At 46.2% G+C, this 17,696-nt stretch overlaps 2 protein-coding genes across 2 annotated transcripts; one reads left to right on the top strand and one right to left on the bottom strand.

Moving 5' to 3' along the window:
* Window positions 1-3,214: 3,214 nt before the first annotated feature.
* Window positions 3,215-9,110, bottom strand: LOC134405653 (immunoglobulin superfamily member 1-like; the record flags this gene model as incomplete). Its single annotated transcript, XM_063136897.1, has 4 exons — window positions 9,062-9,110; window positions 6,398-6,682; window positions 5,476-5,763; window positions 3,215-3,369 (listed from the first exon to the last, which is right to left on the bottom strand). Coding segments are annotated over exons 1-4 (777 nt in total), but the record flags the coding sequence as incomplete, so codon positions are not given.
* A 3,553-nt stretch (window positions 9,111-12,663) lies between these two features.
* Window positions 12,664-16,959, top strand: NDUFA3 (NADH:ubiquinone oxidoreductase subunit A3). Its single transcript, XM_063137455.1, has 4 exons — window positions 12,664-12,726; window positions 14,723-14,797; window positions 15,746-15,823; window positions 16,749-16,959. The coding sequence occupies exons 1-4, from the start codon at window positions 12,711-12,713 to the stop codon at window positions 16,838-16,840; spliced, it is 261 nt and encodes an 86-aa protein (XP_062993525.1). The 5' UTR covers window positions 12,664-12,710; the 3' UTR covers window positions 16,841-16,959.
* The last annotated feature ends 737 nt before the right edge of the window (window positions 16,960-17,696 follow it).

Genomic DNA, 17,696 nt, shown 5'->3' with positions numbered 1-17,696 from the left:
GGGTTAGAGGCGATTATTACCGTATTTCTTCGATTCTAAGACGCCATCAATTCTAAGGCACACCCCATTTTTAGAGCTGTTTATTTAGGGGGAAAAGTGCGTCTTAGAATCGAAGGAATACGGTATGTGCATTTTGCATGTTTTTGTGGTTTTTAATTTTTGTATATTGTTTTTAAGTGTTTTATCTTATGTGAACCACCCAGAGGGCTTCAGCTATGTGGCGGTATAAAAATGCAATAAAATAAATAAATACAATTCCTACAACTCCCAGCATTCCCCAGCCAGCATAGCTGGCTGGGGAATACTGGGAATTTTAGGACTTTTTTTTCATCTAAGCATGCATAGGATTGGGCTTAAGTTAACATAGGAAGTGGAGGAGGATCAACAAGTTTTGAGCTGCCAATACTGGCTGAGTTCAGACGACACCCTACTCAACCATTGTTTCCCATTTTGTTCCTATTACACACACACACACACACACACACACACACACACACACACACACACAGAGTTGATTAGCGAGTTGTCCGAACTCAGCCACTGCCTAGCAGCGTTTCTCCATGTTTTTCAGTTTTTCTCAGCCCTATCTCTGGACATGCCAAGGATTGAAGGCAGGATATTCTTCATGCAAAGCCAGGTGTTCTGCCTCCAGGCTATGGCTCTTCCCAAGATTGATAAACCAACAGACTGACTCAGTACAAGATCAGATCACTGTACATGGTGGTGGTAGAAGCCCTGTATGTACATGGCTGGCTGTAGACCACAGCTCTTGTTTCAAAGAAGCTTCTTCACTTTGACGTGGTTGCCCTAGAATAAATTGGTTAAGGGCTGCAGTCTATCCATCTTCGTGGGTGGCTCCCGATCCATCTTTATGTCTCTTTTCATCAAATGGTGCCACCAGAACAGGAGGTTGTTCAAACCACACACTCAGTCTGTTTGGCGGGATCTTGCCGGTCCAGGATCCCCACCCTTCGCTCAGTTCTGCTGGAGCCTCTCATTCCGACATGCGTCAGCTACGAAAAGTAGGGCCAATAAAAGGATGCTTGCTCCGAGTCCAAGGCGCAAGGAGTTAGCCGTGGTGAAATCAGTGCTCCGGGAACGCGAATCTTTAAAGAAACAAGAAAATATATAATAACGGGGAAAGAATGAACTTCTCCGATGAATGGCTCTTTAAAAAAACAGCATACAAAGGGTTTTTCTTTTTTAAAAAAGTCCAAAGCAATTGTGTCTTCCATTTATGGTTATGGGTGATTCCTAATGCTACCAATAATGGTTTTTCTGTTTTAAGTTACAAGAAAAGTTGTAACTGACTACCTACACTTCAGAGGTGTAGTGCTTTGTTGGAGTGTGCATCTTGCTATGTTTATTTATTTATTATTGCATTTATATCCTGCCTTTTTTTCCTCCAAGGAACCCAAGGCGGCATACATAATCCTCCTCCTCTCCATTTTATCCTCACAACAACAACCCTGTGAGGTAGGCTGGGCTGAGACTCTGTGACCGGCCCAAAGTCACCCAGAGGGTTTCCATGTCCACACAGTGGGTATGACATAGCCACACGTCCACTCCCCTTTTCCCGCCCCTCATTCGTCGCCATACCTACTCTTCTGCTGCTGTATTTCAAAGTGGGGGCTTTCGGTGCCATTTAACACCCTGTTATGTGCATGTGTGTGCTTACAGTTTTTGAAGCAGCACAATTGCTGTATTTTTTAAAAAGGTGTTTTTTTAAAAAAGAGTGCCTGCAGTGCATGGCAAGAGGATTGCGACTAAGCTTACTTCTGAGTAAATATGATTATGGATTGGGCTGTAAATCCCATATTTCACTGGACAATGGCCAATCTCTAGTTTAGTCAATTTCACAATGGATCTAATCCAGACAACCCGATCTAGTCAGTTTCACAAGTAAACTTGGATTTTACCTGCTCCTTGGTTGCATAGTACAACTGAGAATTTTAAAGAAACATTATTTAAAAAAAAAAAAAAAGTGCTTGCAACACAGGGCTAGAAGATTGCTGCCTTACAGCATTACAGACAGAACCTACAAAGATGTACTCAGAAATAAGTGCTGCTGTTTCCAGTGCAATCTACTAATTAAATAGCTAATTGAAGTATGTGGGCCGAGGAAGCATCATTTCCAGGAAGCAATTAATTAAGGCTGAGGGCTGGTAGATCGGGGGAAAGGACACATGGTGTGGGACGTGAAATGGTTCTGAAATTGGAAATATGTAGCAAGCAATAGAGAAAGGAGGGTTACCCCCAAATATCCTCCATTTTCCTCATGGACAACTCCCTCCACTGTGCTCTTTCCTATTCACAATTGTGAAGAGATTGAGTTGCTATTCTACTGTTTCCCTCCTTGACAGATTTTCTGTGGTAAGAAAAATGAAGTGTCGGGAAAACATGGGAGCACTGCAATTGGCTTACACTGTTGTCTGGACTCCCCGTTAAATTGTGTGAAGTTGCCATTGTGCTTCCGCATTGAAAGCCCCACCTGGTAGTAACTTACGTGGCCTGAAAACTCACGTTGACCCTTACTTCATGGCGGCGTGTTGGCACTGCTCTGCTGCCAAACCCCGCGGTATCGCTGCTGCAGGGCAGCGGCAAGTAATTCTCACTGGAGGAGACAGCACAGGCTTTCCGACAGCCATTCAGCTTGTAAGGCTCACCCCTGCTGGGCTTCTGGTGACCAACCGGAGGTTGCCTTTCTCCTGGGAATGCCCCGGCACAACACCGGAGCGAGGACAGGCAGCAGAAGAGCCGTAGTGACCTTGCTCCAGCAGGAAAAGTCGGGGTAAGTCCCCAACTGTTCCAGCATGCAGCTTCACGGGAAAGCCCCGCAGTGGCTGTGAGGTGACTGCTGCTTTGTATAACCGATGCAGTAGCAGCACCGTGCAGCCACCACGGGGCATTTAAATCATATAGATAGCCTCCTTGTGAAGCTGAATGCTTCCAAAGTGGGTAGAAAATATAGCACAACAGGAGCCATAACCTGAATTCATTGGCCTGTGCTTGGTTTTCCTTACCAGCCATGAACTAACACAGCATATTATAATCCTCGTCATCTTATTCGCTGTTTCTGGCCACTTTTCGCATTCTCTCTGGGCTTACCCTGTGTCCACACTTCGGTGTCGTTGAGCTGTTTTTCCCCATATCGACAGCTCAACTCTCCCTTGGTAACGTTGAGCGCCTCTTCTGTGAGGTTGAAGCATGCTATCCCCCCATCTTGCCAAGCTCTGGTTTCAGCTAAGAGCTGCCCGTCTTGGTAAAGATAGAACCAGCCCTCGGCACCGGTGGGCACTGAACAATTCACTCGATATCTCCCTGCAAAGTCCAACAACACCTCCTGGTATTTGGTGTCCTCAGCTACATCTGGAAGAGTCAAGAGTGGAGCCGAAAGGTGATAAAACTAAAAGGGAACAGCTCAAGAGAAGCTCACCGATGTCCCGTTTTCTTTTTTCCCATTTGCAAAACAATGTTTCTAGTCCTCATGACTAGGTTACTGTTTTGCATTTACCACTGCAGAGATTACAGGAATAAAAGTTGCTGACTGTGGACCAAGCAGGATTCTCAGCGTACCACAGTGCACAAGGGGCAAATGACAGGGCAGGGAAAGCATCAAGTAGGGAAACCAGTAATTCTGTGCAATAATTAGTACGGGTGAATTTAAAGGGTGATTGGTCCAGTTTTCCCTTGACCCATTCTTCTTTCCTATTTTTGCACAGAAGAGCAAAAAGGAACTGGGAATTCTATATAAAATGATTCAAACGTGTAAATTCACAAAATCCCAATTGCGGGATTGGCATAAATTGGACATGTTAGTTAAACATGAATAGGCATTTTAATCAATCTGTGTTCTTTTGTTTTTGGTTCAAAACAGGTCTGCTTGGTTTTTAGTTATCACCTACTTTCATGATTGGGATTTTTGGAATACGAGCGGGGGATTACACGCCTTTTTTAAACCCTGTCAAGGAAAAGCTCTAATGATACGTGCTTTCTTGATTACTGGAACTTTTTGGATTTTGTTGCGTTGAAGCGACATCAAAAATACAAGCCCATGAGATTTAATATCTAAACTCTTACTTCGTGCTTGGTGCTTTGATTGCGGATACCTCTGTATGTGTGTGTATGTATATATCTATATATTTCTGTAGAATAATAATAATAATAATAATAATAATAATAATAATATATTTATTTATTTCTTACCCGCTTCTCCCTTTGGATCGAGGCGGGGAACAACATTAGAACAGGAATCAATACATCTTAAAAATTCTTGATTTTACATTGATCTGGATAGGCCTGCTGGAAGAGGCTAGTCTTTAAAGCTGCCTTAAAATCACACAGAGAGTTAATTTTACGAATCTCCTCCGGCAGGCCATTCCACAGTCTGGGGGCTTCAAAAGAAAAGGTGTTCTGGGAAACTGAAGTCAGCCTAGTTTTAGCTGACTGAAGTAAGTTCACCCCAGAGGACCTGAGTGTGTGGGGCAGACTATATGGGAGAAGGCGATCCTGCAGGTAACCTGGACCCAAACCAATAATCTCACCATTCCTCCAAGGAGCTCAAGCTGGTGGATATGGCATCCTCCCACTTTTACCTTCACAACAACCCTGTGAGGTAGTTTAGGCTGAGAGAGTGACTAGCCCAAGGTTAGCAATGATCTTATGGCAGGGAGGGGATTTGAATTTGGGTCTTCTTGGTTCTAACCTGACACTCTATCCATCACACCAGGCTTCTCCAACCTGGTGCCTTCCAGATTTGTTTAACTATAACTCCCACCATACACCTGGGGAATGATGGGAGTTGCACTTCAACATATCTGAATGTCACCAGGTGTGGAAAAGTTGCACCACACCACACGGTCTCTGACTATTGTTTCAAGGTGAATCCAGAAAGCATGATGGCCCATAGATCTACAACCGCTTCCTGTTATTCCAATCCACTTCTCTTCCTTCCATTTTTACCCTGAGACCTCCCAAACCATCAAATTGCAGCCTGCAGCCTTACTTAGTAAGGTTGCCCATTCTCCCCAGCTGAGCTGTGTAAGAAGCAGAATTTCAACAAGTGAAATTCTTTTCTATCCTGGCACATTTATGCCAGGGGAAAACCTCCCTCATCCATTTACATTTCTGCCTGCAAGATGCAGAACCCCATCCAAAAAGGAAAGGCAGCAACTCTGGCCAGATCTACCCCAAGCAGGATATTGCACTATGAAAGCGGTATATAAAAGGCAGGAGACACACGGCTGCTTTATAGTAGCATTGAAGTGCACTGACAGCTGTTGGGGCCCATTGACACATCCCATATACTGCTTTCATACCACTATATCCTGCTTGGTGTGGCTCCTGCCTTTTATATACCGCTTTCATGGTGCTATATCCTGCTTGGTGTAGATTAGGCCTCTATGTCCAAGGTGACAAAATACGTTCTCTCTCTCTCTCTCTCTCTCTCTCTCTCTCTCATGCATATTTACTCACCAATGACTCTCAGCAGCACAGGGTCGCTGGCATTGGACCAGATGACAGGCTCCGCGATGCTATGGTAATAGCAAGTGTATCGGCCCGCATCAGCTACTGTGACGTTCTTCAAGGGGAATTCGGCGACACTGGAATCCCCCCGGGGGGTGACCTCGAACCGGAATTCCCTGGCCTGGTAGAGGACATAGCTGATCCCTGCTGATGGAGCCCAACAACGGACAGTCCAGTCCTGCCCTGCAAAGACTTCCTTATTGGGGCTCGCAGCAATGGATGGCTTCGGGTAGTGGTCTGAGGGAGGGAGAGAAACACCCATCTACATGAGCTTCAGGCATTAGGGGCTGCTTTTTTATTATTACAATGGTAATTGTTATTATGTTATTGCAGTGAATATTTTAATATTATTGCAATTAGTTTCTGTCCAGGCTCTACCAAGTGCCAACTCGAGATCTACTTTTCAAGTTTAACCCTTCCAACCTAGCCTCATGAACCTGGTCTCAAATTAAGTAATAAAAACAACAGTAGGAGCATCTGCAAAGCCAAAGGAATTTAGTATAAGCACCACTTCTCCTCTAGAAATCGCCCCCCCTTGTTACAGTTATCACCACCCAAATCTGACATTCCCGCACACTGAAGCAGTAAAACTGGCCCACACACCATTAACTCTTTTCATTAAGATCATGTCCTGAGAAACGCAAAAAAAAAAATTTTTTTTCTTTTGGGTTGAGGCTGAACAATCCAGTCGTTTGAACTGATTTGCAACTGACCTCTTGCAAAGCTTATTCTCCTAATTTTAATTAAGATGGGGAGGCAGACATGCTCTTGAAAAGGTGCTGATGGGGATCACGGCTCCCCCACTAGTTGGCGTCGTCTTTCGGCTGCCTTCCCTCCTGGTAAGCAAAACAGCTCATGGCCCAACACTCACCTTCCGTGATGTTTGCAGGGCCACTGAGCGGGGAGCGGATAGCTTTCCCTGACTCCCAGATTTCATAGCTACAGTAGAATTGCTCACTGGGACCAAGGTGGTCAACGGCAAAGGTAACTTCAGCTTGCCCGGGAAAAGCTTTCTGGTCAGCCATAGGCTCCCGGCTGCCTCCCTGGTATAGGTAGAACCAGCTGCCCGCATATTCCCCCTGGGCTGCACAATGGAGGTGGTGCTTCCCTTCTGCATCTGGAACCCGGTGCCAGAAGATGGACGGCTTTGGAAGGGCTAGAAGGGAGAGAGAGAGAACAATATGCCGAACCCGGGCATGCTGATTCAGGAATCCCAAGTTCAAGCTGACTGTAAGAATGTCACTGCCTGGCAGCATCAGATTTTGGCACACCTCCTGCTAGCATGTAGCCTCTGGCAGATTGCCTCTGATAGAACATGGCCCTCAAAAGGGGCGGGGGGAGAGAAATATTGGCCACCCCTGGTCAGTGAAGGCTGGTGGCTCCAATGTCAGTTGGACGGTGAATCCACCCCGGATTTCAGTCAGAACTCTAAAGGAGTTATTCAAGGCTGGCTCCTTTAGAGTTCTGACCAAAACCTGGAGCGGATTCACTGCCCCACTGACATTGGAGCCATCAGTCCCTGGTCTGTTCTTACTAGCAGTGGATTTCCAAAATGTTGGCAGAGTGAGCCTTTTCCATTACCTGCTACTCAGGCCTTTTAATGGGAGATGCTGGGTTAAATGTAGGACCTCCTGCATGCAAACATGTGCTCTGCCATGGAGCTAAGGCCCCTCTGCTTCCTTTTATTTCACCTAGGATTCTTGCACTCTTTTCTATTTGACTTCAATTCCCGACACGGTCCCAAGGCCGAGCAATAAATCCTACTCCCCTTGCAAATCAAGATGCGTCGTAGCCAAGGCCAGACGAGCTCTTTTGGCACCTGAGGCAGAAATCCCTCAAACCACCCTCTCCCTGGCAATTAAAAAAATACAGTACGGGCCCTAATTTTATAACCTTGGGCTCGTCCACATGGGTGCTTTGCCCCTGGATTGCTTCGGAGTGGTGGCACGTGATCTACATGATGCAGCCGCCACTCCAAAGCAAAGCCCTGAAGCTCTGCTCTAAAGATTTACCCCGACTTTTTTAGATTGGAGCAAGGCTCCCGCCTCTGCGGAGCCTTATTAAGGAAAAATAAATAAAATTTAAAGGAGGGGGGTTGGAAATGCAGCCAGGGAGAGAGCACCCCGTTGCTCCCCCTTGCTCCCCCACAGTTAGCTGTAAATGCGATTCTTCGCATTTACAGCTAACCCCACCCCCACCCCAAGAAAACCCATTTCAGCCTCATTTTCCCATTAAAACCCCCACTAACCAGCACAGATGCTTCCAAGTACCCCCAGACCAGCCTCGTGAGCGTTTGGGTGGGCGGGCGCCGCTGCTGCCTGAGAGCCCTCAACTGCGCTCCTTCCCATGTAGATGATAATAATATATTTATTTATTTATTTCTTACCCGCCTCTCCCTTTGGATCGAGGCAGGGAACAACATTAGTACAGGAATCAACGCATCTTAAAAATCCTTGATGCTGGGAAGGAGCGTCAGTGCAGCTGCGCCCCCCGGCTCGCTCTGCCGGGTGCAGCATTATCGAAGTCGTATCGACGAGGGCTAACATTACGCTGACTTTTCATGAGACTCAAAATCGGCTGCTTCCCTCCCCCTAACGGTAGGGCCGGCCCTGAGCTTTACCAGAAGTACAAGAATTGTCCCCGGAGGGAACGGCTAGAGTACCTCAGGAGCCCACCTCCCACTTGTGCCTCTTGCCCGCCAAACTGTACTCACTGATAGTAAGAAGCAAGACGGGGAGAGTAACAGGCATCCTTAGAACAGACGCAAAGGCTTCAAAGGAGAATTGGAGTGTCTGGGCACTCTCAGCATATATGACAACCCACCCACCCCCAGGAAATGATGATCCATCATCAGTCACTTTTTTGGTGGGGGGAGCGGGTGGTGGTGGAGAAAAGAGTAGTTCCCTTTCTGTCAAAGGCAGGAGCAAAAGGATTCTGACTGGAGATTATCGGTCGCTCTGAAGACAATTACCGAAGCCATTTCCTCAAGCATGAGGAAATTATGTGGGGCATTCCATAGGCAAAGCATTTTTAAATTGTATAACATGCTGCTTGGAACTAGGAAGGTATTCACCGCTGCCACATATTATTAAGGGGCTTTCTCTCCTCCTCTTCTTCTGAGGAATAATAGGTGTCCACAAGCAGAGATGGAATTTTTTTTCGCACTGAAAGATTTCAAACAGATCATGTTCAGGGGGTTGTGGGCACACGCTAGAGGACACACAATATCATGGCCTGCAGGTGTGTTTCCAGCAGTGTTACACAAATTGCTAAATGTGAATATTTGCTGGGCTGGCATATAAGACCAATTCTGTCCTGCTTGCATTGGCTGCCTGGATGATTCGGAGAAACCAAAGGACGAAAGCAATCCAAGTCAGGTGAAAAGAAGGGAGAAACAGGTTCTCAGGATGCAAAGGATTTATTGACACAAAGCACAACGCGTTTCGGCCTGTGTCTTTTCAAAGGTCTTCTTCAGGGGGGTTGTCCAGAAAAGTCTGCAGATTTTCCTCGAACACTAGTGTTACAACCCCCTCACATGTCCAGGCTGACGGAGACCAATCAGGGGTCATCATTGGCTGGGCCATGCCTCCGCTGTAACACCGGAGCAAGGCGACAGACAGCAAATGTGCATCTGGGCCTTGCTCAGAGGAAAAAGTTGGGATAAATCCCTGACTCTTTTAAAGCGGAGCTTCGGGGGAATGCCCTGGGATGGCTCCGCAATGGCTGCTGCGTCATATAAATGATGTGCCACCACTGTGGATCCACCCCGGGGCTTTCCCCTCGCCAAGACAAGCCCCAGGAAAAACTTCCTGACTGTTAGAGCAGTACAACAATGGAACCAATTGCCTAGGGAGGTTGTGGGCACACTCATTTTTTGATAAGGTAACCTCCCTTGTGGACCGTGGGAACGCTGTGGACGTCATATATCTTGACTTCAGCAAAGCTTTTGACAAAGTACCACATGGCATTCTGATTAACAAACTAGCTAAAAGTGGGCTAGATGGAACAACTATTAGGTGGATTCACAGTTGGCTACAGAATCGGACTCAAAGAGTACTTATCAATGGAACCTTCTCAAACTGGGGAGAGGCAACGAGTGGGATAGCGCAGGGCTCAGTCCTGGGCCCAGTGCTCTTCAACATTTTTATTAATGATTTGGACGAGGAGGTGCAGGGAACGCTGATTAAATTTGCAGATGACACAAAATTGGGTGGGATAGCTAATACCCTGGAAGACAGAAACAAACTTCAAAGTGATCTTGATAGGCTAGAGTGCTGGGCTGAAAACAACAGGATGAAATTTAATAGGGATAAATCCCAAGTTGTACATTTAGGAAATAGAAACCAAAGGCACAGTTACAAGATGGGGGATACTTGGCTCAGCAATACTACAAATGAGAAGGATCTTGGAATTGTTGTAGATCGCAAGCTGAATATGAGCCAACAGTGCGATAGGGCTGCAAGAAAGGCAAATGCTATTTTGGGCTGCATTAATAGAAGTATAGCTTCCAAATCACGTGAGGTACTGGTTCCTCTCTATTCGGCCCTGGTTAGGCCTCATCTAGAGTATTGCATCCAGTTCTGGGCTCCACAATTCAAGAAGGACGCAGACAAGCTGGAGCGGGTTCAGAGGAGGAGGGCAACCAGGATGATCAGGGGTCTGGAAACAAAGCCCTATGAAGAGAGACTGAAAGACCTGGGCATGTTTAGCCTGGAGAAGAGAAGATTGGGGGAAGACATGATAGCACTCTTCAAATACTTAAAAGGTTGTCACACAGAGGAGGGCCAGGATCTCTTCTCGATCCTCCCAGAGTGCAGGACACGGAATAAGGGGCTCAAGTTAAAGGAAGCCAGATTCCAGCTGGACATCAGGAAAAACTTCCTGACTGTTAGAGCAGTACGACAATGGAATCAGTTACCTAGGGAGGTTGTGGGCTCTCCCACACTAGAGGCCTTCAAGAGACAGCTGGACAAGCATCTGTCAGGTAGGCTTTAAGGTGGATTCCTGCATTGAGCAGGGGGTTGGACTCGATGGCCTTATAGGCCCCTTCAAACTCTACTCTTCTATGATTCTATGACTGAGCATGTTCAATAGCCATGACTGACTGACTGGAACAATGAACAGGGGCACTCTATACTGCAACAATTTGTTGCAGCATTCCATATTATTTCCATTCATTTTATAGTTATGGAAACTGAGGTTTGTGTGAATGAGTGAGTGAGTGAGAGAGAGAGAGAGAGAGAATATGTGTGTCTGGGTGCTCATATGTGTGGGTGTAGAAGTAAGAGGGAGGAAAAACTGTGCAACGAGTATGGAGCTGGGATTTGGGCAAGGATTCCGTCCCAGACTAGAGATTCAATCTGGAAATAAATGAAATTATAATAAACATAGGGGTGCCTCTGGGTAACCCAAGCCAGCCCTTATGCATCTGGCAACAGAAACGAGTCTCCCAAGATGCATAGTAAGCTTCACGCTACAGCAATCCTCTTTTTAGAAATGGGAATGAAATCCCACTAAACCCCAACTCCTAATTCTCCACAGGGGTATTCTAGAGCCAAACAGAATAGAATGTTTTAAATCCTACAGGCTGGCTGTTTCAAAGAGGAACTGAACGTGATATTATCTCAAAAACCGGAGTCTTGTGGTCAAGCGCGGCTGAAAGTTTCCTTCTCTCAGGCCCGGAAAGCCCCGCATGATTCAAGGAAAGCAGCTGCCAGTGTGTGAGGCAGGGATGAGAGTGTTTCCTTTGGGGTTGGCTGAGGAGACTGAATCTTGGTTCTTTGGAAAGAAAGTAGACCCTAGTGGTTAACTGCAGAGAGGTGCAGAGGTTAAGTTTTAAAAGTGGATTGCCACAGTTAAGTCCTGCCTAACTGCCTTTCCCAATCTAGCACTATGCTGGCCGGGAATGATTGGAGCTGTAGTGCAGCACATCTGGAAGGAACCAGGTTGGGGAAGTAACCTGTTCCCTCACGCTTAATCTCCAGAAGCGTAAAAATCAGTGGTCAGAGAAATATGCTCTGCACATGCTCTGGGTCATTGTTCCTGGTTGCCATCCCACCAGGAGCTGAGGGCAGGAGCTGAAACATTTAGCCCAAGACAAATAGTGTTTTGTTAGTCTTTCTGTTTCTGCATCCATAGTGGATCCAGAGTCCTTATTGCTTTGCTGTTGTGCTGCTTTACACCTCTCTCTCTCTCTCTCTCTCTCTCTCAATAGCGAAGAAGAAAAATTGTGTCCCAAGTTTTTTGTGTGTTTCTTTTTCGTACTGTTACTTACATAGTATCTGAAAATTGAATAAAAGGCTCGTTGGTTAATAGAAGTGAACTATTTTAAGGTTGTCCTACCTCCTAAAAGATGGACCCTTCTCCCTTGTTGCAAAAAGCACCTTCATGATGACACGATTGGCATCAGAGAAGGGGTGTACGTGTGTATTTAACCCTATCTCACGTTATTTAGGTGCACGTGGGAATGCGCTAAAATGCAAGGTGTGAGGGAAACCATTTTAGAATCGCATGCACATCATCGCTAAGGCTGCAATCCGGGACGGTATGCAGTTGCCTGGGAGTAAGCGCTATTGAACCTCATGGGGCTTACTTCTGAGTAGACGTCCATTTGTTGTTGTTTATTCGTTCAGTCGTTTCCGACTCTTCGTGACTTCATGGACCAACCCACGCCAGAGCTTTCTGTCGGCGGTCGCCACCCCCAGCTCCCCCAAGGTCAAGTCTGTCACCTCCAGAATATCATCCATCCATCTTGCCCTTGGTCGACCCCTCTTCCTTTTGCCTTCCACTTTCCCTAGCATCAGCCTCTTCTCCAGGGTATCCTGTCTTCTCATTATGTGGCCAAAGTCCATAGCATTGTACTATACTGTAATAGTTTCTCTCCCCCACCCACTTCTTCTCCGTGTTACAAACCAGGACAAAGCAAGACATGTTTGCCGCTTTTATACGATGCAGGAAATAATAATTTAAAACCCTCCACCACCATTACCACGATTTAAGCGTTATTTACTACAAAAGGTTAATGTGAATGAAATTGCAAGGGTCCAGCCTTGCTAGAGAGAAGCAGGTCACAAAATCGCGATTAAAATACACCCAGAAATAAGGGGGGGGGGGTTTTAGAGCGAGAGAGGATTTAAAACTACATTTCCCAGAATGCTTTACGCTCCTTCCGTCTTCATTGCAAGATGTCCGCGTTGAGTAGTAAGTGCACTACCAGCTTATCCTTATTTCTTCCTAGAAGGGGCTGATGGATCGGTATCTTTGTCAGTGCAGGATTCATACAGGGATCTCCCCACCCCCGTCGCTAAGGGCATCCGGGATTGGGTGGTGGGTGTCACTGGAGGGGATTTGCTTTTGGATGGGTGCGCAGATAGATGGACAAGGACGTTAAGAGGACGACCTTCTTGAACTGGTCTATGGGGAGGGTATGTCGGGATGCGGCCGAGGCCGTACGGTACGTGTGAAGCATGTGAGGTGAGATCTAGTTAGCTCTGGAGTTCTACACCTTGGGTTGCATCCAATGGGTTATATCTCACGTTAAATCCTATTCGTTTCAGTGTGTTTAACTAGGACTAAAATTGGATGCAAGCCTCTTGTGTATTTCCATGAACTAACCCACACCAGTATGTCCTGGGCCTGGCTGGATACCCCGCAACGTGTTCTCTCTTCTTACTTACAGAAAACTGTTCTCCTGGCAGATACAATCCTATATGCACTGACATATGCTTCCAGATGAGGCTTTTATTGTGCAAGAAGTGCCGTGCCTCATTCACAGAATTTTATGGGGGACCAGACTAGGGTGACCATATGAAAAGGAGGACAGGGCTCCTGTATCTTTCACAGTGGCATAGAAAAGGGAATTTCAGCAAGTGTCATTTGTATATATGGAGAACCTGGTGAAATTCCCTCTTCATCGCAACAGTTAAGCTGCAGGAGCTATACTAGAGTGACCAGATTTAAGAGGGCAGGGCACCTGCAGCTTTAACTGTTGTGATGAAGAAATTTCACCAGGTTCTCCATATATACAAATGACACCTGCTGAAATCCCCGCTTTCAATACAACTGTTAAAGATACAGGAGCCCTGTCCTCCTTTTCATAAGGTCACCAGACATCATTGTCTTCCTCTCGTAACCCTCCTGTGTTTTCCCAGGGCTTCTTCCATCTTTTTCCTTAACACAGAAAATCTGTGAAGGAAGAAAAGATGGAACAGCTGTGCAGTGCCTTCTGGCTGTTGCTTGTGCCCAGAGCCCTCCGTCTTCTACTCATAACCCTTCTGCATTTCCCCGTCACTTCTTCCATCTTTTTTCTTACCAGAAAAAAATCCGCTAAGGGTTGAAAAGATGCAGTCACTACACAATGTGCCTTGGCTCTTAGCATAAGGAGCACATCTATCTGAAAGTGCCTAATTGAGCTCAGTGGGACCTATTTCTGGATAGACATGCATATGCATCTTTTTTAAAAAAATTTAAAAATATTTCTATTCTGTTTTTCCATTAATAATTTTAAGTGCAGCTTTTAGTATTAGAAATAATAATTTTAAAAAAACCTCAGATCAACCACAAATATTAAAAGCAAGAGCACGAACAGCAAAGGGTAGAATCCCAACCAAAGCCTGAGTGAATAAAATGAGATTCGCTTGGTGGCTGCATGGCAACAGTGTAGGTATCAGGTGAATGTCTCTGGGGTGTTTATTTTGAAAAATGTAGTGCCACCACAGAAAAGACCCTGGGTGTTTCCAAACAAGGCTTTTATTGTGCAATCGCTCTGCCTTATTCACGGAATTTTACTGGGAGTCTAGGTGTCACCTTCAGTGTGTAACCCGCCTGTGTTTTCCCACCACTTCTTTTTTCCTTACCAGAAAAAAACCTTAAGGATGGAATATCTGCACAATCTGTCTGGTAGCCCCCTCCCCCATCTCTGTTGCCACCCATCTAACCTCAGAAGGATGGAGACACCTGGAGCAGGGTCTTTGATAGATTCTAAGTGAATTAAGCGTATGCAGCTATTATGCCCATTTTACAGATAGAAAAAATGAGGCCATGAGCAACCCTGGTGTTAAAACATCTCACAAATACTGGGGGTCCCGACACTTCAGCCCCCACCTGTTTAACGTAAGAGACCCCAAGCTGTTGCCAGAGAGCCAGCGATTGAAAACAATTCTGTTAAGTGTGCTTCTTTTTCTTACCCATCCTACAGAAATCGGTACATTTCTGAAAATCACATGGGGAAAGGAACCTGTGATTGTGGTCTCTTTCGTCATTGGCATTGCGGGTGAGTTCATGTAGCTTCTTCTCTGCAGCCCAGGGTATTCTATTTTAACATCATGGAAATTGAGGCAGCATGCAGAGGGGTGGGTGGGGGTCTCTCATCCAGACACTGACCAGAACTAGACCTGCTTAGCTTTAGCAAGGGTGCTGCATCATGTGTCTTGAAACCATTGCAACTTTTTAATTCTGTATTATTGTGTGTAGTTGTTATTATCTCTTCCCCACGCATACTTTCATTATTCATGGCTCAGATATTTTATTAGGATGTAGAGCCCTAAGTAAATGCTGTAACTAAATAATATCCCAGGGACTTTAATGACTATTTGCAACCCAGATTTCTCCTCCCTGACAGGGAAGGGCTGGGGCTCAGTAACAGAATCATAGAATAGCAGAGTTGGAAGGGGCCTACAAGGCCATTGAGTCCAACCCCCTGCTCAATGCAGGAATCCACCCTAAAGCATCCCTGACAGATGGTTGTCCAGCTGCCTCTTGAAGGCCTCTAGTGTGGGAGAGCCCACCACCTCCCTAGGTAACTGTTTCCATTGTCGTACTGCTCTAACAGTCAGGAAGTTTTTCCTGATGTCCAGCTGGAATCTGGCACCCATTCTGCAGAGGGCTCCAGGTTTGATCCCTGGCATCTCCAGGTAGAGCTGGGAAACACCCCTGTCTGAAACCCTGGAGAGCTGCTGCCAATTGTAGACAGTGGCCCCGTGCAGACAACACGCTAAACCATGCTGCTAAATCACAAAATGGTTAACGGAATGCATTGACCTTAATACATTCCATTAACCATGCTGTGGTTAAGCAGCATGGTTTAGTGTGTTGTCTGAACCAGGCCAGTCTTGGGCTAGATGTACCCAGGGCCTTCGATATACGCTGGTTTCCTGTGTTCCTTCGCCTACAAAGTGTTTTTAATTCCTTTCCGGCCTTGTTCTCTTTTCCTGCGTTTCAGCTGTCGTGGCACCCCTCGTCAGTCCGTACACAAAATATAGCGACATGATCAATGAAGTTGTACCATATGCGTATCCAGGTATAACCACATCCACAATGCGCCCCCCCCCCTTTTTAAAGAGGCCGTTTCTGAGGTTTAGGGGATAGCAGAGAAGTGAAAGGAATTCGTTGCACCTGTCTTTAACGTGGATCACGTTAGAAGCACTGCTTGGGAGGAAAGTATTGGAAGATCTAAGTCAAGTAGAGGTGACAAGGATGAAATTCTGGCGGGGTACGTAACAAATTAACAATGAGCAAGAACAAATGAACAAATCCCCAGCTCTGGAAAGCATCTGCCAGCCTTCTCTCACCTGGTGCCCTCCAGATGTGTTGAACAACAACTCAGCATTTCGGGGTGAATGCTGGCATATTTCCCCTTAAAGAGCTTGAGGGTAAAATGGTTTGCCTTAAAAAAAGAAAAAGGCAACTTGTCAGTAAAATCAGCCTTCTTACTGGAGAGTTGTCAGGGTAGCCACCGTAACCCATACTTAGAAATAGATCTGTGGTAAACTAAATGGAACCTCCATCTTCAGAGGCAGTGTACCTCTGAATTTTACTTCCCTACACAATGGGATGGCCCTGTGTGTGGTCAGAGGGGCTCTGGACCTCTATAAGATGTATGGCTGGCAAAAACAAAAGGTGCTGTGGACGGAGAGGAAGGTTCTCCCATGGCCTTCATGCCTGTCACACAGCTGCACAGAGATCTTTGTCAAGAAAAAAACAGCCAATTCTAGCTGCACATGTTAAGAGCAAGGGTAGAGATGTGATGCTGGAAGCGTCTTTTCAGACAACCCCTCAACCCTTGAGCTAACTTTGCCCTGCAGCGCCCCATTCTGTACAGCGTAGCATCCAATGTTTTCTGTCCTTCCCTACCAGAGGTATTTAACTCTTTTATCAAAGTTGCCACCAGACATGGATGCACACCCAGTTATTTGATTGCCTTCTCTTTCTTTCTTTCTCCACAGTTCCAGTTCGGGATGATGGCAATATGCCAGATATTCCCTCTCACCCCTGTGACAAGGAAGGCCGAAACCTTGAGTGGCTGAAAAACCTCTGAGGCGTGGGGTGGCTTGCAAACAGGCAGGGAGAGCTACCACGAGAGCCAACCGGGTCCCCACTTGACTCTTGTACATGTGTAACATTTCCAGGATGTAATAAACTAGCTGTTTACTTCAACGTGGGCTTCCTAACCTTTTGTCATAGGGGAGACATTCCGGGAGGGGGGACGGGGACACACAGTTATGGAATTTTTCCGCGCTTAGGTGTCATGGCTTCTTCCTTCAAGTTCTGAGAGGAGGTAATGGACTTCCCAGGATTATTTTGAGGGAAGCCATTTTAGTGGTCCCCTAGACCAACGATGTTTGGCAGCTCCTTTGAAACAGATCCGCCTTCCTCAGCCTGACACACTCCAGCTGTATTGGACTGTTAACTCCCATAATTCTCAGTCAGCATGCCATGCCAGCTGGGAATTATGGGAGATCAAGAGGGCAGGGAAAAAGAAGTGGGAGGAGAGTTGTATTTTGTGGTCCTCAAAGAAATATGAAACACAGAAGGCAGATTGGGCTCTGCTGGTAGATTGGTTGTAGTAGACTGGCAAGAGTTTTTGGCCCTGTTCAGAAGACACCTTAAACCACGGATTTAACCATGGTGAATAAAGCAATAGGCCATGGTTAAAGCCATGGTTTAAGGTATCTTCTGAATAGGCCCATTGACTCCCAGTGGTTTAACATTCTTCTCCACTCTAAGTTAGGCTGCTGAAATGGAGAATGTTTCAGTGTGTGTGTAAATCAGCGGGGATTTGCATTCAAGGACTGTGGGCTCAGTGCTGCAAACAAAGCCCCAAGCTCAACAATCACGCAGAGGCACCCTCTTCCTTAATTGTAAGTTACGCCCATCTCCCCACCTCAAGCCAT

The sequence above is a fragment of the Elgaria multicarinata genome, chromosome 11 (genome assembly GCF_023053635.1).
Source record: "Elgaria multicarinata webbii isolate HBS135686 ecotype San Diego chromosome 11, rElgMul1.1.pri, whole genome shotgun sequence".
NCBI lineage: Eukaryota > Metazoa > Chordata > Lepidosauria > Squamata > Anguidae > Elgaria > Elgaria multicarinata.
Note: the sequence above shows the minus strand (reverse complement) of the source record. Positions and strands in the feature narration are given on the sequence as shown.

Excerpts from the sequence above, each read along its gene's own strand:
- NDUFA3 (XM_063137455.1), top strand. Across the intron at positions 14,798-15,745 it reads TTTCGTCATTGGCATTGCGG|CTGTCGTGGCACCCCTCGTC; the intron begins GTGAGTTCATGT and ends CCTGCGTTTCAG. Across the intron at positions 15,824-16,748 it reads TGTACCATATGCGTATCCAG|TTCCAGTTCGGGATGATGGC; the intron begins GTATAACCACAT and ends CTTTCTCCACAG.